Below are 22,562 nucleotides of genomic sequence, written 5' to 3' on the forward strand. Positions count from 1 at the left end.
TCGTAAACAATTCACGGTCGACGGGAATATACTCTACCGATTTCATTTTGATACTGAATCACGAACCGATCAGCACCTCACCGCCTTATACCTCTCCAAAAACAACCTTCAGAAACCACCGGACAAACTCATACTGTATCAGTGATTGTCGAGCATTCCAGCTAATCACCCCTTAGCACACAATAGATGACGTACATTATTTTACGTATAACACGCGGACACTGAGATGTATCACAAATTGCGAAACATCGGTTCCATTGAAAAATCCCATTAGAGACAACCACCTTGGGAAAACATCGCTCCCAGAAAGATTGCCTTTTCAAAGCTTCACTGCTTATTTCTGAAGTATTATTCCGAACATCACATACTTTGATACAACCTTGATGGTTTTGAAAAATGGATCTGGGGGTTTGGATGCGCTGAGACCGTTAGTAAATATTTGGATATCATCTCGGTGTACGAGCGGATGAAGTCCTCACTGGTAGTCTTGTAAACCGATTCACTTTTGATCCTTACAACCGAACGTGATGAAGGCTTGGTTGCGGTACCAAGTATTTGCCTAATTCTACACAGGATATCCAGACTTGAGAACCAAGCGACTGCAATCTACTCGGCTCTCATCACCGATAATTTCACACATGTATCTACAATTGCGGGTTTAGTCGCAATTAAATAAACCACTCCGGTGGCAATACGTTATCAGCTCCACTCGGTTGAAGATACCTTGGTTGACTCGACAACACCGATGTAGCTGATCTCCGGAAGTGCGACGAAGGGATAGGACTGTACGTGCTTTGTGGTTGGTAGTTTTGCTCAGACTGCCGTCGATCGAAAACCGATTTCACATTCGCATTAAGTGTATTGATTTCCTATGAAAGAAAATAACTAACCGGATAAATGGAGTGGTTGATCTCGTTCAGATTATCAAACATCACTGTTGGATGGGTTCAGGCTTTTGATCTCAGCTTGTACAGTGTATATCTTGGCATCGGACGACTTCACGTTAAAACATCAAGTGGATTACTGAACCAATTTCACGATTTACGCGCAAGACCACAAATCCTCTAGTCGATTAGTAGAAAAAACGTATAGTTCCCCAATAAATAAGCTCCAACCAACCTGTAGCTTGCTAACAATGCTATGAGTCGTCGCGTGGAGCTGCCAAACCCAACAGTTTCTTACATTAGGCTATTTTTATTTCCAAGATGACAAGTTCCATATATATGTTCTAGTGTTTTCTTGTGATAGCTTATTTGTTCCTTCTCCTGAAAAAAGCACCTACCGGCAAAGACTGATTTCGTCCGGTTATATCAAGCGGTTTTTCACATAATGCCTTTTGCCGCAATAATTGGTGGTGACATCGCGTAACAAGGAGGCTAACTGAAAACGCTTGAGAACTGCGAATTTGGGCTATTTAACGCGCAGCCTTCGAGCAAAACTTATACGCGACCAACGTGGAAGTTATAAACAAGCGATTTCGTCAGCCTTCTCATAGTTATCCATTGCGTATGAGGTAGAAAGGCGAATACACTGACCGCGCGAAACGACATGCACTGGTTGATACGTAGAATATGCGACTAAAGTGTAGCCGAACCTACAAGCTCCCTGCATCGTTTATTCGTCGTGTCCATCGGCAGGCATCTCTGTCGTATAAACCAGACAGCGCGAAACTACAACGTTGGGTCGCGAGGATACTTCCATATTTCTCTAGACACTAGGGGAATAATAGGTAGGTTCGTGAAAACAACTGTATCAACAATATGTTATTAATAAAAGATCTGCGGAAATAAATTCAGGTATGAAAAATAAGTTTGCTAAAAATCCTCTGAAAATGATACGTCCATCGTGTCCATCACACCACACAATATTGATCGTCCCTCCGTCACGCTCGGTTCGCTGAACGAAAGAGGGTCATCGTTTGGCTGTGCGATGTTATTGCCCTGCTGAGGTTTACTGCAAAGAACGTTAGGTATAGGCCAAGCTGTAGCCAAGGGGGATGAGAAAGTGGACAAGAACGGGAAGTTAAGAGGTAGGTCAATATGAAGTGGCTTGTGGAACAAACTTAGCTGTTGTGCTGCCAGGCGAAACGCAGTTATGGGAAAAATATGAGGACTCAACTCACACGCAGTTCGCGGTACTCATTCCCAAAACAAGTTGGCTGGTGATGTGAACCCACGGTTAGGTTGAAGTGCGAAATCTGAGAAACCCTATCCAGAATGTAGGTCCTGACATCTTGGGATAGCTCAGTGATTTAGGCGCAAACTTACTGACCATAAAGTACGTGGTTTAAACCCGATTCCGGTATATCGACTGCCTCTGTCCAGATTTGAGTAACCTGGCGGTATCTCACCCGCCGTGTTTTCTGCCAGGCAGTTCGTACACTGTGAATTCCGAGTGGGACCGTCAACACGAGCCACGGAAGCCCTGTCACGAGTTGTTACAAATCTAAATAAAGAACCAAGATTCAAGTAGATCATAAAGTTGACGGAAACTCGGGGACTGCGCCTACCTGATGAGCCCCAAGAAGGGCGAAATCGGTCGTGGGCTGTCGAAGAGTTTTCAGCAACCTTATGAGTAGTTTCCTTTATGAACTATCCACTAGTTTATCAAATTTTTCAATATCCACTAATCGACAAACGTGAGTTTGTTTGGGATTGGTCTTCTTATTGTAAAACTTTGCGCACTAAGGGGAGACAGTTCCGATACCGGGCCGTTTACGTAAGAAATACTCAAATACCTGAAAAGAAATGTTTCTGATCTATGAATTACGAATCCTGATCCGCTGTTGGACATCTCTAACGTCTACTGTATGGATCGGTGTCGGATATTGGCTCCGGTTGAAAGACGATCCACCGGCTACGAGGAGTACCGTGGCTGTTGGGGCACACTTCAGCCATCTCCGCTAAAAGTGGGCTTCTGGCTTTTTTGAAGTTTTCTGAGTAGAGGCCGTCAGGTCACAACTGCAAGGTGGATCGTCAGACGCTGGTTGAAGCTGACTGTGGTTGTTGATCAGTGGGAAATACCGGCGTCACTAACAAGGTTAACGACTCTAAACCCAGCGGAACATCCGCTTTTTATCGTCTCCCAAGGGTTTATTCACGCTTAAACAACACGGATCTATCACTATTTCCACAAAACTAAGTTAAAAAAAGTATGAGCCTTTAACGGACAGCAATATACCTAGTTCCAAATTGTGATCACGTTTCAGAGATCGATCGGGTCATGCAAACGTACCAAGTACAGTGCTAATGAAAGTGTAACAAAAAGTAGATGACCGAACACTAGGACCGCCGTAATGTTCCACTAGCCCGTGGGATTAAATTGGTGACAATCTGTCATTAAGGTAAGACGCTGTCTGTAGACCAAGTTCGAAGCCCGATATTCTAGGATGCTGATGATTGACAAACCACATCATAGCCGAGGCACACGTTTCCTGAAAGTGTTTGTTTTACTACTGCTAAGAGACCGTATGTGATACCGGACCGCACACAAGTGTCACAAGATCAACCGGCGCACGTAGCAAATTGAGAAGTAAATGAAAGACAGAAAAAGCAACTCGGAAGAGATTATGCTCGAGATGACACAGTTGATTAGGGACTGACGAGTCCAATTCGGTAACAGGGTTATCCAACTTTAGCGGTTAATAAAAGTTTCCAACAAAAACATTAACGGAATTTTTGCCTTCTAGTTTGTATTACACTCTTATGAAACGAGCGTACAGTCTGGTAAGTAAGTGGGAAGTACCTAGACCCATCTGACCTCAAACTGAGAAGTGCAGTTATACGGCAGCCTAGGTTTGAAGGCCCAGCGCGGCTGGTGTGGATCATGGACGATGAAGTTTGTCTGGACCAGTAGAGTCGTGGCAGACTTCAGGAAAAACGACCAGCTACCCGAAATTGGTTAAGAATTCGATTGCGAAGTGAATGCCATCTTCCGTTGCAGACAGAGGATCAAGAGGGGCAGGTATACCCTTTTTGAGACAAATAATACCCTTGTGTTTAGATGGTTTGGCGGAGACGACAATTTTGTATCCTTAGAGGTAGACCACCTGTCTTCAAAAGCGAGACATCCCAACCACTTCTTTTCACATGAACGGCATTCGTGTAATCAAAGTCAGAATGATAAAATGGAGTTAAACTCATTGATGGGACAAACCAACACCGTTTTAAATAACTTGATGTACTCTGTCGACAATGGCCATACAATCCCTGCCAAATGAAAGTTAGCAACATGATCTATCGTGGCTACATAGGAGTAATGCACTCGTTATCGCGGTTGTTGTCGAGCCTATATCGACCAACTACTGTGTAGTCAATTAGCATACACGGGTAGCTTGTCTTCCGGATTGTGTTTAAGCCAGAAAAGACCGCGTAGACCCGGGTAGACAGTTCTTATCACGAGGGTAAGATATATTATTCAGAGGGACAGGCTGAAGACACAAACTGGGCTACCTAGCATACACAACTTGGGGTCAAAGCAATTTGATCGACTCACTCTGTGACCGGAAGTCAAGCGCCCGGCAGTCTGGATCAAGACACTTTTGATAGTAGAAACCCTGCAGTAAATCGAACACAATTCTGTAAAGTGGTACAAAGGGAAACAAAATGAAAGCTCAAAGAGAGGAAATACATTTGGAAATAGAGTCCAAAAGAAACACGCAGACAGACAAACATGGGAATAGGCCTGAAAGAGTAAACTATTAGGTGGTAGGGAATGAAAGAACTGAAGCACTGTATACCACCACAGGTATCGTGTCACTAACTTCATCCTCATGGACAAAACATCAGTTGAGTACAAGGCCCCTTATTGAACCCAGCCAAATGAATTTTCAGTCATTGTCTCAGGTAGGCGTTCGTTTTGAGAATGGATACAGCCGTTTCTCCTCTGGTGACCTAACTGGAGGTGCTAAAAACCGTCCGGGAGTGGTCTCCATATGGCAAACCGATTGTATCCCTCTTGGCGACTTTTTTCAACTCTCTCATGGGCCCCAATGACTTTTAGGTTGTCTTTTTGCGAATGGAAATCCAGTTTTTGTCTGAATTTTTGGAACAACCACAACGATACCTAACAGACATACTGCACTGCGAAGTGATCACATGCCTAAGTCTGGGTCGGTAGGTGTCACACATAATGTAACAATATTCGAACGTCTATACATTCAAGCTCTTTGGCTCGGCCCATGTCATAGCGCACTCCAAAACCTTATTGCAGGCGAGCTACGAGATCACAGCGGCTATTGAGCAATAGCTTTAAGATAACCCATGGTGGTCAACAGTAAGTACGGATCGCAAGACCTTTGGAGTTTCAGCCTACAGCCCTGTCCCGACTGAGCGCTCTGAAGTTGAGAAAAATGGTGAGTTGGTATGTGACAGCTACCAGTGAAAGGAAGAAGGCCTTCACTGTGGAGTTATTAATTGGAAAATACCAACTGATCAGTTGCAGACTATTGGACTATTGAGGGAAAACTGAGTACCCGTCTCCTCGAACGCGTCTTCCCGAACTTTCCTGGATAATCATCGACTATCAATCAAATTTAAACAAATGCTGCAAAGCAATTCCACAAATTCTGTAATAAGTCTCACTTTTCAATAGACGCGAAGCGGATTTACGAGAAAACCACATCCTACTCACATGCCTCATCAGTAGTAACCACTGTCACACCAGTGGAGTGTAATAGTAGTATTTGAGTGTAAATAAGATGATTTAAATGCTCTATTCTCCTAGACATGTCTCTGTCTGGACTTGGCGATTGTTATGGGTCCTGGCTACTTCAGGGTAGAAAAATTGAGGAAATAAAAGGCATCTGAGGGGGGTGTTTTTACACGGAGGACCCTGTAAAGAAATGATTGTATTAAAACCTACGGTTTTCAGCAGCTTTCCCAGAAGAAAAAGGACCGATCAATAGGACACTCATTGCATAAGCAACACAGTTTTAAACGAGACTTACATCACATGGTTGCTGCGATGAGCTCGACCGACGCGTTCGCAGAATCGGAGCTCATCAGTTGTAACAGTGAAATGTTGATCGTCAAAACCATGAATCTTCCATCGAGTTGACAAAACACGATCCCGTGCTGCATAACTCAAATCCTTCTGACACCAATCACTTAAAACTGTTAAAATGAATTGACGCAAGTCATCTGATAGGTGGATTGGCTCACATGAAGAAATCGCCGTCCCCTCCACCTCACAGTTGTACTTACGAAATGATGCGTGAGCGATATTTACAGAAGACACACAGGAACAATCAGCAACTGGTCGTCTCAGCAGTTGTGCTTTTCTGAGAGAGCGCGAAAACAGACAATACAAAAGGATACGCATAAAAATCAATCCAATTGGAGCGGAAAGCGGTAGCACAGCTGCAAGGGATCGATCGCGATTAGGTTTTCTGTTGCTCTTACATCATCGCTATCTGCGCTTCACTGGTGAACAACCATCAAAGTCTAGTTAGGAAATCTTGTTGCTAATGCTACTCTAAAACAAGCATCCTGCGACACATACTGTTCTGAGCAAGTATTCCGTGTGGAAGTTGACGGTAGGGCCACTGTGCACAGTTGTTTTTTTCGTGATTCGTGACAATAGTGACCACAGAACTCGTTGCCACAGCGAGCACCAGTTGAGGACAAATTGGGTTTCACATCACCTCTACATCGACTACCTATAGTGTTCTTCCGTACACTGCAGAAGATGAACCCCTGTTACATAACAAGGTAGAGGGTACCTACCTCACCGGACCACCTTTCCGCGTGTATACTCAGCAAGCAACGCATGGGCAAAAACAAAAGCGGTATCCATGAATTCCTTGACTCTAGGACCAATGACGCCGAGACTATTACCTCCAGCTACCGCTCTGATTAATTTTGTAGGAGTAACGGTTGGACTGGATTGTGACTACAATCCTCATCGTGGAACAGGAACCCACTTTACGAGTAAAGTGAAATTCCTATGTCACGTTATGGTGGCCATTTTCTTTTTTTGTGGGGGGGGGAGGGGAAGAAATGTTACGCGATTCCTACTGCTACTTCCGGCAGTAGCATCGAGGGTAAACCTGTCCTCCACCCAAGGTCAGTTGCCTTTCTTACACTAAGGCATTCAGGAATATAAAAGTATACGTGGTGGTGGGTTAGTCGCCGGTCTCTGTATGATATCGAGGCATACAACTACACCTTAGTGTTGAAATGGGGGTTCAGGTATGCATACAAAAATCCAAAGTACAGAACTGACTAAACCAGGGAATAATGGCACTAGCGTCAGAAGATGGGGAATCGAGGCTGTGCGCAAAGAGAGGCGTATGTGGTTATCTCCACTGCAAAAAGCAGGGTGCAGGTTAAGTCGAATGAGAACTGCCTGCCTGAAACCGTGAAGTGAGAAAAACGCATCGAACTAGCATCGCATCAAACAGTGGGTTAAAAAAACATATGCGCTCATTTGAAAATAATCTGGTTTTGATGGGAGATGCAGTTGAGTCCCAGGTGGATCTCTCGTTCATCAATGTGGTGTACAATGGCCACCTCATGTACCAGCTGGGTACACGTAGCCCATAATTTTGACGAAAACCGCGGGCGTGTGTCAACCTGATGAGCCCCAAGAAGGACGAAATCCATCATGAGCTGTTGGACTTCTCACCAACCCTTTTCACTTGGGACCCCATACAATTCTCTTCACGAACCCTATGGCGTCCACTTCGTTGGTTGCGCAAGACTGTTTTCACTGGCAATTCAAGAACGAAAGACAGCCAATAAGGAGTGTAAGAGATTTCCGGCCTCAACAGTATGTTACCGGGGTTTGGCGCTTCATTCTAGCCTAGTCTAGCTGATTATACCGTAAGCATTGTAGAAATACGTATGAAATACGGTGTGGCAGTACACAGGATGGACCTCAAAGTCATTTTGTACTAGTCGTTTACAAAAGCAGCCGAAACAATCGTGAAATTAGTTAAGGTCTAAATTTACTGAAAAACAAAGACGCATGACCCGATTTTGTTTGCTAGAAGATCAGCAGGTCCTTGAAAAGGAAACCGTTACTGGATAAATACTCTTGTGTTGAAAGAATATACAGTCAAGAGAACGAAAGAAAACGTAAAGGATAGGTAAAAGTAACTTACGTTGGATAGCAAACGTATGTGACTAGAGTGTGCGCCCATTGCTTCCAACTTGTCCAAACAAGGTCAAAGGCACACGTTTCACTCGCATCCACGGGCCACAAAGCACTTGTTCCAGTCAACTTACGAGAACCCGCAAGACGAAAATTTCGGTTACGAGTATACACACCTGTATCACAAATACTGACCAACGGAGGTGCGTCGTCACTGGTTGGGAGAACTGGTGGGTGGACGAGACATTGCCTCGCATCCGTGGGATCAATTCCAGCGTCTGGGAGTATTGAATTCGCTAAACGGTTCACAGTGGAAGTACATTTACTACACTGCCGCCTCAAGATGGCCTCGTAGGCAGATGATCCAGAGGAGCTCAGAAGCCACAAAGCCGAACACAGCAACTGAATAAGTTGACCTGAATACAACAAGCAAGCGTAAGTCGAGATAGGAAAATTCAAGCTGCTATCTACAATGCGACTATAGAGCTCTTAGTAATTATGGTGTAGTGCGGTACAGAGCGATGTAGTATGGTATGATGACATATAAGATTGCCCTCCGTAAAGCGCGAACACTCCGGACTTATCTGTGCTTTCTTCTATCGGAAGCAACGTGATGTTACACGAGAAATGTTCGGTTTTCCTGACAGGAACGGTTAGCTTGTTTCAACAGACTAGTGCGGTACAACTAATAAGGAAAGGTAGTTTACAGTTCAGTCATTTGCAAAGGGTATGACAGTCGAACAACGGAACTGATAAGCACGGCGCTTAATAGAAATATCGGCTTTGATTGGAATATAACAGTCCTACATGTATTATCACTAGTTGATGTCAGTTCAGTTGAATTACGAAGACTTGGTTGATGGTGCAATTTTCGAGGTATGATTCAACGTCTGTCAGTGGAAGCCTAAACAATTTAAGCAAACTAAAGCTGGGGTGCTTCTAAAACTTAAAAAAAGCTTACCTTGCTCTAAATTGTTCTCAAAGACTGCTTCAGGAGAGTTGAAAACAGCATGCTGACTGAACTTTTTCTCCGTACTGGAGTATAAAAGCAATGAGATCAATTACGATAGAATGGTTTATATTATAATAGGTACCCAAACACGTCTCAATTAGAATGAACGCAGCGTTTCTCGTCTTCAGGACAGCGTCCCTGCTGAGGATCCGCTTCCAAGAGCATATCGGCTCTAGTTCCGCATTAAGAGAAATATACCAACTCCCCCAAGAGAGCCAGAGAGCAGCTTGAGCACTCAGCGTGAAAAGCGCTCTCGGTGCATATGTCATTGAGTCAATGCCAAAAAAGGCTTCAGTGACTTTCATAAAGTAACTGCTGACAACCTAGGGGACCCATATTGTCAGATGTGCACAGAGTCATTCTGTTTGATGAAACACCGTCCATGGTGTGCACACTTCATGGTCGAAAACCTGATTTGAGGCACAGCAAATGTCGTACACTTTTATAAGAACACCATTATATGAGAATGCTCCAGAAAGTATAGCTCTTTTCAGAATTGGCAATACACGGAAGGAGGTATCGATAATATTTGTATCCAATTCTAGACAATATGAAACTTCGTTTGTGGACAGGTTTCAGAATTTCAAAATGCTCTCTGAGAAGCAGGTATGCTAAACGACGGATCACCGAGGAACTAAACCAGTTCACAAAAGTGGAGAGGGAAGAGCCTCATTTTCAGAAATCGCAAACGACCAAGGGACAGCGTGCACTTGAAAGCGTTTCGCACTTTTGACTTTTTCAAACGCAAAATACAAACATCGCCGAAATTTTAATAACGAACCATTTGATAAAAAATAATCGTTCAGCTGTAGCACCCTTCTGGTGCCTGGCTACCATGCCACCCGAAAGAAACACGAGGGCTGGGATAATACCAGGTTGCCCAAGCCTACAAAAAAGTGAGAAGCAGAGGTTGAGTTCGAACCACGGACCTTCCGGTCAGTAAATTCGCGCTCCAACCAAGGAGCTATCTCGCCCCCAATCATCATTTAATGAAAGACATTTGTCTTCCTCCAACTGGTTCTCTGCGACGGAAACACGTGGCTTTACTTCCAGTAAACCGAAACGACGAGTCATTGATGCAGATCTCTTCAAATCAGTTGGCTTTCGTCACGTGTGGCAAAGTGCTACAAAAGTGCGCCACTCAAGAGGATGCGCGTTCTTCCAGGGTGGGCATTGAGTCACATGAGTTTTTCTAACACGACTTAAAAGCACGATCCGGGTTCCAGAAGACCATCATCTGCTTCTATGTAGAAAGAGTGCATGAGCCTAGGAAACTCCTCAATCTGACCACGTGGCTCAAGTTACGAAATTTAGCCTACTTGGTGGTTCCCTTACCAAATCGTCAGGATAACCGCTCAGCTGCGGCACCCTTTCGGTGCCAAGCTGCCATGCCACCCAAAGGTTGCACGAGGGCTGGGATACTGCCAGGTTGCCCGAGCCTAGACAAGGGGAGTCGAGTGGCAGAGGTCGGGTTCGAACCATGGACCTCCGGGTCAGTAAATTCGCGCTCTAACCACTTGGACCACTTCGTTAGGAGACCTGATATAACTGCAGTTCACCGAATTTATCTGAGGCTCCACCGAAAATAGAGAACACATGAACAATCCGTAAGAAAGCAGTTTGTGGCAATGTGAATTAAAAGCGATTAATTTCAGTTGCATATGTCGTCATCAGGTGTTGACAGAGATCGCATTTAGTCAATGGTTAGTGACTTTGATCAGTCGACATGCTATACCGGCGTTTCCAAGCAGCTAATGTCAATAGGAGACGGCGTGATACGAAAAGTCCAACATCGAATCCAGTTTAGTGGAATAAAATGTTATCATCGGACGTTTCAGTTGCCGTGGGCAACTTTTCTACGGGCTTCTACAATCAGTGTAGTTAAACACAAACGAAGGGTTGCTTTTTGAGCGCAGGCAAATTACATAAAGTGTCTTGTTTGAAAATTAAAGAGAATCACCTTGCATCGAGTAGAATAACTTGTTCAGGATCGAACTCCGACTTGTAGAAATATTTGAGCACCGAGCACAGAGCCTGAAGGAAAGAAGCGAATCAGTGAGTTGGTCACCCAGTAAATTGATAAGTCGGTAACCTCCATTAGGATTGTGTGTAACTACCGCAACTTGTCCACAATAATTGAAAGACTCAAGCTTGTGGGACCATGATTGGAAAACAGTAAGGAAACTATAGCTGACGTGCTGAATCGAGATTCGAATCATTGGTCAACAGATACTGTTGGCTGTGGATGTTAATTTCGTTTCCAGCCTCTAGAGAGTAGGTTTCGGCAGGCTGGAATACTCATGACCAGGATTTTCTTCAAACGCTTCAAGCAAACAAGGGCTGTTAACCGCCGTACTATCTTGTTAAAATATCTTGGCAGTGTCCAAAATAAGCCTTGTGCGTTTAAAAATGTCTCGAGGCAAATTCAGGGTGTCAGGCAAAAGCCCAAGTAACACATTCGAGAAAGCAACAAACACATGGAAGCTCTCAGTTATTTTTTAGGGACTGTTAACAGCAACATAAACACGTTATGGTCATTTTAAGGTGACGAACTTGTACGTTTTGAAAGAAAATCAGTTAGCACAACTAGCCACCCTGCCCCCCCCCCCCCGGAGGGGGACGCACTCCAGGTTAGGAGACACCGATCAAGGACGACTCTGCAACGAATTGTAAACACGTTGGCCGAGCTACGGAAGCTCCGTCATGTGGCGAACCCATGACGTGAATCTTTTCCATGACGTAAAGAGCATCCCTTGATCCAGTTTATTGATCAAGCTCGGATTTTCACCTTTCCATCGAGAGATTTAACCGCACAGCACGACAGATTCTCATTGTACAACGCCTATCTTTTCAGCCTCCTCATCTCGTTGCTATCGACATCTTCGCATACTCATTCTTGAGGGCTGACAAATCCATTTGCCGCACAATGCTGTTAGCTGCATGCCTACGATTGAATCAGCCACCACGACCGAAGACACTTCGAAATTATTCTTTAAGCTCCGACGCTCAGTTTGTCTGGAAGTCTTCAATGTTCGAACTCAAGGACGAGCTGGACAACAGGTCGCTCACGCATTCTCTTGCTTTCTATTGGCACGTGCTATTCCTCTGAAACGAGGATTCAAGACACAAACACGGTTGCCGAAGTGTCCTCTCAGTTCCGGTTGCGCACCTCCGATAATTCACAAGCCTCGGATGGTATCGCTTGAAGCCAACGTACTGGAAGGTCTCTGAGTAGATGACTGTTCATTGATAGTTACCTCTGTTTGGTTTATCTGACAACGTCTATGACGGCGTCCCCTAAGTGCACCGATATTTACTACATGTTCACTGTATCCGCCAACGGCCCAATGGATTGTAACGCTGGTAATCTCAGACAGTTTTTACGGTAATTTGAGCGCTTTACTACGCCGGACTAAGAGCTCAAACGTTGCTGCGGTTGCCGGGTACAATTGGCGTTGTTAATGTTCAGTTAGGTGGTCGCTTTGGACTGGAATCGAGACCCACGAAAAGTGGCAAACGCGTGTTGCGGTTATGTGCTAAACACGGACTGTTTCTATGCAGTACCAACTTCAAAAATAGACGGAATTGCTTGGCCACATGGTGGTTGGCGAATACGAACCAACCTCCAACGCAAATAGACCTGAACACCATTAGCTATAGGTGGCCAGGTTCAGAGTGCCGCCAGTTCAGTAAGACCCACGTTTGTTCGGCAGTACTTCTCATTGCGCTTTTTGGAGACACGCAAGATAAGCAAAACTGGCCTGGCCAAAGGAAGCTCTCGGATCCAAATCTGAAGCAAATTTACAAAAACCGCCTACTGGCTTCTTATCCAGGTAATCTATCTTCTAAAGTCGAGTTTCATTGCAAAGTAATGTCCGCTAGTCTTTAAGACACCGGGTGGTTGTCTCGCTAATTCACCTCAACCAACTGGGCTCAGTCCCATTTTCCGAAAACCTGCCTACGGTGAGTGACAATCACAGAGAAATTAGCTTGACCCGTTGTAACCGGGCTCTGCATTGCTTAGCTAAGGAATGTGCGCGAAGACGGAAGCCGAGAAGAGCAAACAGGATTTCGGCCTGGAAAGGGCTGTGTGGACCACATGTTCACACCGCGCCAAGTGTTGGAGCAACGACATGCGTATAGGCTCCCTACAGTATTGGTGTTCCTTGACTTCAGGAGTGCGTTCGGTTCTGTTAACCGTTTAGCCCTTTTCAGAGACACGTTTCACTCCAGAGGTTCGTAAATATCATACGCTGAGAGTGTATGGGGAATCATTCAACAGCTTCCCTAAAACCAGTGATGTGGGAAAAGGATAACCATTCTCTCCATTTTTGTTTAACTTCGTTCTTTTTCAGATCATGAGTTGAATAAACCAAGGTCTCAAAGGTCTTTTTGAGCGAAAACCTTGTGGAATATGAAAACGACCTTATTAGCATTTTTGAAAAAGAGCGGAAAGTGGGAGCACTGCGAGAAAAGCTGACCAAGGTCATCCAGTTCTTTAGCATGTGCTTCACACCCCACAAATTACAGTCATCCCACAGGAGGTACGATTTTGGAACACACCTTATCCATATCTTGGAAGTTGCATTAACTCTGACGGCATTGTGGCAGACGAAGTAAACGCACGGATCTCAAACATCGGGATTGTGTTTGCGAATTTGCGTCACTAGTGGCATCGAACAGACATCTCACTGGGTCTCAGAGGACGCGTGTGTTAAACTGCAATCAAGGGCTGTATTGTTGTATGGTTACGAGACCTAGTCACCTCTGGCGAAGGATATGAGACATCTTCAGGTCTTTGACCATGGATGTCTGAGAACCATGGCAGGAATCGGCTGAATAAGCAGATTCGCAATGGAGTGATCGGGAAACTTGTATTTATGAAGAATGTACTTCACTCAAAGAATGCACTCAGCATTCCGAACTAAGGTGTTACGCATGCCGAATTACCGCCTGCCAAGATAGACGCTGTTCTTCGTGCGCAATTCGGAGTGGTATAATAACCGAATGCTGGGGTCGTTTTTAAGCAATTAGACTCACTCATTTGCTTGGGATTTATGTTAAAGATTGTGATATACAATTCAGCCCAGGTTGAACAGTGAACTAGGATTAAGATGCCACCTTAAGAAGCGTTGAAATTCGACTAACGAGCATGTAAATCTCCAAGAGACTTCCGTTCTCTGCAGCGGATAAAGAGTTCCACACAGATGTTGAACCGGCATGACCGGATCGGTTAAACCTGATTGAGAAGGCGCAAGCAACTTCCCACAAATTACCTGTCAAGTGACACCCACTTTTCTGTAGCTGATGAAGGTCGCAAGACGCGTGAGTGGTGAAAACTCTCTCAACTTCGCATTGTTTACCCGAATCACATGTCACACTGTTTCGTTGTGGATTCCGTGTCTTTATTCCTTCCAAAGACGTTTCTGGCATTACCACACACCCCCTACCTTAAACTTAGTGGGAGATGACCATTAAGCAAAGGTGAAGTGAACTTTCCTAAGTGAGGTGCTTGCAGTACCCAAGTGACAAAAGGGTGGGTAGCCCTGAGAGTTCGGAAATGAACATTCTGTGCTTAAGTGGTCCATTCAGACGATAGGATTATTCTAACAAGGTCAATCTGGTTGGAGTGTCAGTCATCGCAGCAACTACGTGCGACTCCAGAGAGCTGTCACAACCATTATCCATCGCCGAAAAAGTTTCCTCTCTCAGTTAACAAGAAACTGCGACAATACAAACCTTTATGAAAATCTTCGTAGCGCCAGGACCATCCTTCCCGGGGTTGCTTTGACGCGAGAATTCGAGATCTAAATACAACTTCGCTGGCCGAACTAGAGAGTGTAAAAAGGAATAAACGGCTTAGCAAATAGCACCCAACTAAAGGAAACATCTTCACAGTTGGCGCACTAAGCAAAAACGGTCGAGGTACGAACAACTGTCTAATTATTTAGGTGAGTGCCAAAATTTTCGAAAGGTAGGAGACACGTAACACTCCACCCTTTACAAAAGTGAACAAATATCAGAAGTAGCTGTCAGCGATATTAAGATGCGAATGGCAGAGAAAGGAAACCGAAAGATGTCAGCAATTGGGAGCAAAAAGGGTAGTAAACATGAGGTAATTGAAATTCTGCGTTCGCCCATCATTTGTTGTGCGATGTTCGTGTGACCAGTCGTCCTAATTTGTGAATCGCTCCATTGGGCGACTCTATTACACATGTATTCCGCTAACGTAATCGGTTCCTTCGCTATACCAGTGTTGTGCTGTTCAGGATTGTATCGGATGCTAAGTCAACATCGAAATATCTTCCTTAGACTGGATGAGTAACCGTCATGTAAAAGTTACCATCCTTTTGTTAAGGCATCGAGTTCGAAAAAGAAGGAAGTTGCCCCGGGAACAAACAAACCCGAATACCACGACTGCAGCTGTATAAAAATCATACAAACAAAAATGGAGTGTATATCTTTATCTGGATGCAGTTGATAATCTGCGAGAGGAGAGAAACCTGAAAAGAGGCGACCTCAGTGGGTGGATCCAGTTAACTTTGTTTCATTTAAGTCTCAAATGACTAAGAAACAGTCGGCGAAATCAACATCAAAACAGCGGCATTTTGCAATTTTTGTACATTTCACCCATAATTGTCAGAAACTCCAAAAATTTCCGGATGTTACCTCCCAGTAATTTCATACATCTTTGAGATCTTTCACGACGTTTTATCTACCCGTAGACGAGTATTTCGGCTTAGTCTACAAGTTTATCGAAAATTTGTCCTCCGGGGCGCAAAAAATGTCTGCTCGTGATTCTATACCAAAACTTCTATGCTTCTATGCAAAGCTATTTACGCAGTGCGACTTACTGATATGAGAAGGGGGTAACTTCGTAATAGAGGAATGGTGATCCGTCATGCGACTGATCCATGAAACGGCTGAATATACCCACTGCTACCTTCTTCGTTCTCATGATCCATGAAAGTCAGCAAACAGCTCTCCATTGTTTAAACATACAAAAATATGACTCCTTAGGCATAATACTAACATATAACATATATTGAAGAATGTTCTTGACCAGAGATTCAGCTAGGTGCCAGATGAGTCTCCTGTTAAAACCGAATGGGCATGCAGAGGCGTGTGTGAGTCGAATTTCGTGCGCTTTGGGTTTATATAGAACATAGGGCTGATGGAAAGTCGGAGAATGCGCCTAACTGATGGACCCCAAGATGGGTGAAACCGGTCGTTGGCTGTCGAAGGGTCTTCGGCAACCTTAAGAGTAATGTATTACGTCTGCATCGGAGAACTTGTGGTCCAATCAAACTACAGCGAGCTGCTTCTTTCCGCAAGTTAAGGTTAATACGTCTGGTTTGTCGGAGTCGATCTGTTCCGTCCAAAAATGTCTCATCCTGTCGTTCATGGCCCGTAAGACGACAACTGTGAGGCTAAATCATATACTTGATAGGGATACCTTGAAAAGGACGCAGTACAGGAGTTTTGAGAATGTTATCTTCTTTTCCCATGGTTGTTCCTTTTCCGTGGATACTATCGCATGCAGTTGGGAGACTCTTCTGGTCACAGCGGAACAAACACCAGTAACAACATAATTGGAAAGTAGAAAATACAACATTGTTGAACTCACATGTGGGAATGACTTCATAATGCAACCGCGCTGAGGGAGTCATTTGCCTACAGTCGAAAGAAGGAGAATGCTCTGAATAGTCCCAAGAAAACGTCATCACGGCAGCTGTTACCTACTACATTCACGAAGTGCATTTCAGGCAGTGCAACACAACCGCGGTTCTCGGCAAACTAGGAGAAAAACCAGGAGTATCATATCAGTCAGACTGGCAAAGGAAAACTCAGGACTATACACAATGATTGGTTGATGAAATAAAGCCCATCGACAGCTAAGGGTATACGCTGCCGAATCGGCCTACGTTGTTGTCTGTTCGCTGCCATGCCACACAAGTGACCAGTAGGGTCATTCAGACTCAGCTTCCTCTTTTTGCTTCCGTGTGCGGCACACGGCTTCGACCAAATGGGCACCTCGAGCATTCACGAGTATACTTTGAGGTCGGGGCCAGTGGTACTGTGTCTGGCAGCACCGTGGCTCACTGACGTCACTTTCCATATTCCATTCAATAAGCACAGTAAGTGACCCAACGACGATAGTGGTGCGTTTAGACCCAACCTGAAGCACAAACGCGACGTTTCAGACATGGGTTAGATAATGGTAGATGTGTTCAATCCATTCTGAAGACCCGAGAAACAGTGCAAAGCTGTTTCATCCCTGTCAGGAACCGTCAGCGACGCACATCTCACAAATGGTTGGATGCCTGAGCACTCGTCCAGGGTGTTGAGGGTTCGAATCATCTAAGAGATTCGGGATATATGCGCAACAGCAGGAAACGGCACAAACGAACTCATCCGCATGATGAAAACGGCTTCTGAGGCGGTTTTCAAGACCGAACGAGTGCGGAATGGACAGGAAAGTGAATCAAGAGACAACTTTCGCTCTTCGTTGAGCAAATATCAACTTCTAGACCAACAAATCCAACTATCTACAAAATAGAAGTGGTGGGGATGGGTAGTACTATCTTGAAACAAACAGGCCATAAATTAGATTATGTGCATATTTTCCGCATTTTTTCGACGAAGAGTGAGTCCTGCGATTTTTCATAAAACGAATCAGGGGTGATACAAGAGGTATCTGAGTGTTCTCAAAAATCCGCCACGAATTTCTCAGCCTGCTGAATTGTACAACTTTCTACATCGTATGCGTTCACAACAACCTGTGGTGAAATACGTCAGGCATTCGTTGCACAGAAGAGAAGTTATAACACCAGTTACCATACCTTGGGCACCAACTTTGTCACAAAACGGCATTCACACAGTGGAAGCTCCATAGTGTCTCGTGGTGCACACAGGTAGTTACAACCTACTGCATCCCCAGAATGGGCAGCTACAATAGTCCACCAAACGCACGTTTTTACTACCATAGGAAATTCTTCCCTGACAACGTTTATCACCAAAACCTGCGTACAATTTACCTAGGTATTCATGGGAGTAAAAATCCGAATAACCAGCGTCCGGTGGCGTAGCAAATGTTGTATTTCTTCAGTAAGTCTACATCATCTACAACAGATTTGCTTTCTGACAAAAAATTAATAACCGGCTTAGTTTTGTCTAGGGTTCATGGGGGCAGCTATGACGTATTTTGGAGAATAGGTCATCTGCTTGTCTCACTTGGTTGAATGCAATCGGTAGTCCAGTGGAAGAAAAGTATGCGATCCGGGACCATAGTGAGCCGGCTAGCAGCAACCCAAATCGAGCACGGATCTACCGCTCGCTCCGCCATCCGAATCAGAATGATCGATCCAAACAGTATATTAGACGAGATGTCACCACTGATCAATATTTTTTGTTATCCTTACGTGAGTCATGTAACCGGATTGCGTAAGAACACAGTGATGTGTTGCAACAACGAGGCCTGGTCAGTACTGTGTTGTCGAGCCAATTGACTTGGAGTTTGGAGTACTGTAACCTGAGAACAGTGTTGGAACCATCTGTTAGGCTGTACATTGCTCCAGAAAGTTCCGTGCACAAAGGTTAAGGCCATTAATCCTATTCATCTGCGTAGTACCAGTCGGTAAAAACTGCGGTCAAATGTGACAGCCGTTCGTCGAGCAGTGAATGTCAAGGTCGAACGGAAAAAGATTCGGTCATGTAGATAAATATGAATGATTCAAGTGGAAGTTTCGTTCAGAAATCGATTTCCGCCCCTAAACGATATGGTCATCCTGGTGTTAAAAATATCGGTTTGGTGAAAAATACTTACCTATAATAGTGAAAGAATGACTGAATTCCTGAGGTGAGAAAAAATCGTTGCCCTCCATGACCCAGAGAATGACTTTCGTAACTGAAAACCATCATTTCCTATTGCAAAAAGTGGACATAGACGGAACAACTTGAGCATATAAAATGAATACAGATATAAGGAGACGGCAAAGCTTGACAAGTTGCCGATTCAACGGAGATCCGTCAAAAAATGCTGCGTTCGAATACGCTAATGAAGCTACAAGGCAACGAACAATTCGAGCTCAACACAACTGTTGCTGCTGAAAAGGCCTTTAACACATGGTTGCTCCTAACGAGTGACACTTACTCAAAGCACAATGACAGTATAGTTGGAATGGGAATGAGACAAAATGAAAGGATTCGAAGGCATCTTACTTCACAACCAGCTGTGCTGATTAGGCTAAATGGAGAGCATGGCATCGGATCGCATCCTGACGCAACTGCTAGATAAGAGATATCAACGAAGCTGAAGAATAACGAAGCTACAAGACAGGATCATACTGAAATCAAAATTAGGACACCAGGTCGACAGGGCTAAGTGCGCTAATTTGACCGGATGGTCCATGGTTCGAACCCGTCCTCTTCCCCTTGACTGCTTTTGTCTAGGCTTGGATAACTTGGCAGTATCTCGGCTCTCGTGCTTTCACTGGGTAGTACGGCGGCTAGGCACCGAAAGGGTTCTACAGCTAAACCATTATTATTATTATTATTATTACTTATTAGGACACCACCACGTCATTTGACCATTCCCTAATAAACGTCAATCGTGAAACATGTTACCTATAAGAGCACTTTGTGAGAGACAAAATAACACAGTGAAATTGGGCACCGTCATCATCAGAGACAGGAGCATCGGTGTTGACACTGATCCTTCACTGCTGTATAATCACAAAATTGATCTAACTAAATTCAAGCCTCAGAGTGAAAAAGAGTGTAGAGATGCTAACCTATCGCGAGCGTTCTGAGGTGCCTACAATCTAGTGCCTCAATCAATCTGGAAAGAAGCGCACAGCACAAACGCTACTGATACCGCTCAGCCACCATTTCTCGCAATATCTTCAGTTAAGCACAGATGAGTTCACGAGACCCCATAATGAAAGACGTGACACCAACAACACCAAAACTCTTCACAGTTACTTTCGTGCCCTTCTGCCAAGTCATACGCTATCCATCTCGCGGTTTGCTCACTCCTGAAAGAGGCCCCGAGAACAACACTCGTCTCGGTAGACGATGTTTCGGCATGCGTATTACATGGTCGAGCTAACGCAATCGATGGTGCTGGATGGCTTCCGCCAGTGAAATATTTGCTGCACAACCAAATACCGTTTTCTAATTACCCCGTTTCGAGTACCCTGACGCCATCCAAAACTAGCAACGCTTCTGAGGCATCGGTGGTAAAAAAGGCTGAAGACGTCTCACATTTTCCGTCAGCCTACGGTAATCACCCAGACATTGGGTTACCACATAGGTCACCTGTAACTATGTTCCAGTCTCGGGTGGTCACATGCAATTCACCAGTATGAATTTTGAGAAGAATACTGATCACTGAATGCGGTATAGAAGTTTCAAGGAAAAAGCGAGACTGATAGTTCAGAACAAAGAAAAGTGAGGGTGTATTGAATCAAAAGACTTACAGGACCGAAGTGTCTTGCGAAACTCAAGGCATCCTCTTGTTTATGAAAAACCTTTCTAACCGCTGTGGGACCAGTCAAACTGAAACACGAACAAAAGATCACAAAACCATTACGCTTGCCAAACAAACCATAGCAATTTAAGGTCGACCGGTTATCATATAGACCTCAACTTTGACAGCGTGATGCGAATGAAATGCGAGCAGAATGCTGAAACAAATCAGCGTATCTACCCTAATTTCAGTGCCGAGGTGGAAACTCAGGTGGCGAAAGCATAACCTCCCATTCCCCACAGCCCTCTAGCCACAAAATCTAACAGACTGAAACTGATTACGGTGATGTATCGATTCGAGTTTTTGCGCATCGTTCGTTTCGGATGGGTGGGGCCGATCCGACCGATACCGACATCCCAGATAATTTGTGAAAACACCGTTGGCCGCAAACATAGCCACATAATTACTCACGTAAGGCCGATTATGAACCAAACGTACGTGTCCTGCCTCTGGGCGACCCCAAATGGCCACAGTAGAATTTCAACACACCCGTTAGGCCAGTCCAGTTAGGTTGGTTGAGTCTACGTTACTATACTGGGTAGACCGGGATCAAGCGACAACAGATGTAGATCGGACGGCCCAATCAACCTGCAAAGAAAACCAAGACGCTCCTAGTGTCCAACCACAGCCGCTGGTCGACGCCGCTATAGGGGCGGTAGTGTCAGTCAATGAAACAAATTTGTGACCAGGATAGAGCTACCGCTGAATGGCATAGACGGTCTGACAGAACAGACATGGCTTTCATGATGCGCAACAGAAGTGGAGGAATGATTATACGACGAACATGACGCAAAACCGATTTGCAGTGACAAAGGCGATGAAGGGCGAATGTGTCGCTAAGTCGACACTGTATTGTACCCGCGTTCCAGGCGTTAGGTCAGAACCGTGGCACTGACCAAAACGTCACACACCGTTTTCACTCATGCGGGGGACTTGTGTCCATGTAGTTCCCGTTAGTGCAACATAAGAGCTCGAAATAGCGCTAACTTGCTGACCGAAAGATCCATGGTTTGGACTCAACCTCTGCATTTCGACAACTCCCGTCTAGGCCTGGGCAACCTGACAGTATCTCAGCCCTCGTGCTCCCTTCGGATAGCATGGCATCTAGAGATCAAAAGGGTAGTAGATCCCAACGATTATTTATGATTGCGACATACGAGGACAGTAGAGCGCTCCACGATTTCTGGTGTCACCCGTCGGTTTTACACACGTTGCAACTTATCAACATTGCTGAAAGCAAAACAATGACAGATACCGGCGCTTAAGTACCACAAAGTTGTAAGCAGGGTTTGAGCTACAAATGACTCGGCAGTGAGGACACGAAACTACCGACAACGTTTGTGGTTTGAACCTAACCCCAGTTTTTCTATTGTATCTGTCAAGGATTCGGTAACCTCTCCGTACTTCATCCCTTATGTTCGCTTCACGTTGCACTACCGCTACACATCGAAAGATGAAAGACCGGTTGTTTATTTAGCACCGTTAATTACAGACTCCGTATCCCAAAGACGGAAATATTGCAAAGTGTGGACCGATTAATAAGGAAACAGCTGGTTACAGGAGTATAGTGGGCCTAAGCGCAGTTATGTCCCTAACAGGCGAGCTTCATCTATATATCAGGACGTCAGGAGTTCCAAGATTCATGACCGCTGAATTCATGCAATACATTGATAAAAAAGAGTAAGCTGTTACTGCTTACGAGGCTCGATACGGTTGTGGTATTTCACGAACTTTGGCCGCAGCAGCTTCCAATTTCAATCGTCTATCGAACCTGCAAAGTACCTCGCTATAGAAGATGTGAGCCACTCACATATTATGAGCTATCCATCAAAGAAAATAAGAATCAGCTGCCCGGATGTGTAAAGCACCCACCACATTGTACGACAGGTGGTTCGGAAAATCTGGAAGCGAATGAGAAATTACTAT

At 44.7% G+C, this 22,562-nt stretch overlaps 1 protein-coding gene across 1 annotated transcript in view; it reads right to left on the reverse strand.

Annotated features, from left to right (window-relative positions):
* Window positions 1–1,779: 1,779 nt before the first annotated feature.
* The window catches only part of T265_01557 (hypothetical protein), a gene marked incomplete at both ends in the record, with an annotated part of 22,679 nt that continues 1,896 nt past the window's right edge, over window positions 1,780–22,562 (reverse strand). Inside the window, 11 exons of the mRNA XM_009165616.1 lie at window positions 1,780–1,981; window positions 4,495–4,577; window positions 5,948–6,280; window positions 8,105–8,510; window positions 9,056–9,129; window positions 11,067–11,140; window positions 14,846–14,937; window positions 16,734–16,780; window positions 18,933–19,030; window positions 20,587–20,665; window positions 21,632–21,740. Of these exons, the coding sequence (XP_009163880.1) occupies window positions 1,815–1,981; window positions 4,495–4,577; window positions 5,948–6,280; window positions 8,105–8,510; window positions 9,056–9,129; window positions 11,067–11,140; window positions 14,846–14,937; window positions 16,734–16,780; window positions 18,933–19,030; window positions 20,587–20,665; window positions 21,632–21,740 (1,562 nt within the window). The remainder of the gene's footprint in view (window positions 1,982–4,494; window positions 4,578–5,947; window positions 6,281–8,104; window positions 8,511–9,055; window positions 9,130–11,066; window positions 11,141–14,845; window positions 14,938–16,733; window positions 16,781–18,932; window positions 19,031–20,586; window positions 20,666–21,631; window positions 21,741–22,562) is intronic.

This window comes from Opisthorchis viverrini (assembly GCF_000715545.1).
Source record: "Opisthorchis viverrini unplaced genomic scaffold opera_v5_17, whole genome shotgun sequence".
Classification (NCBI taxonomy): Eukaryota; Metazoa; Platyhelminthes; class Trematoda; order Opisthorchiida; family Opisthorchiidae; genus Opisthorchis; species Opisthorchis viverrini.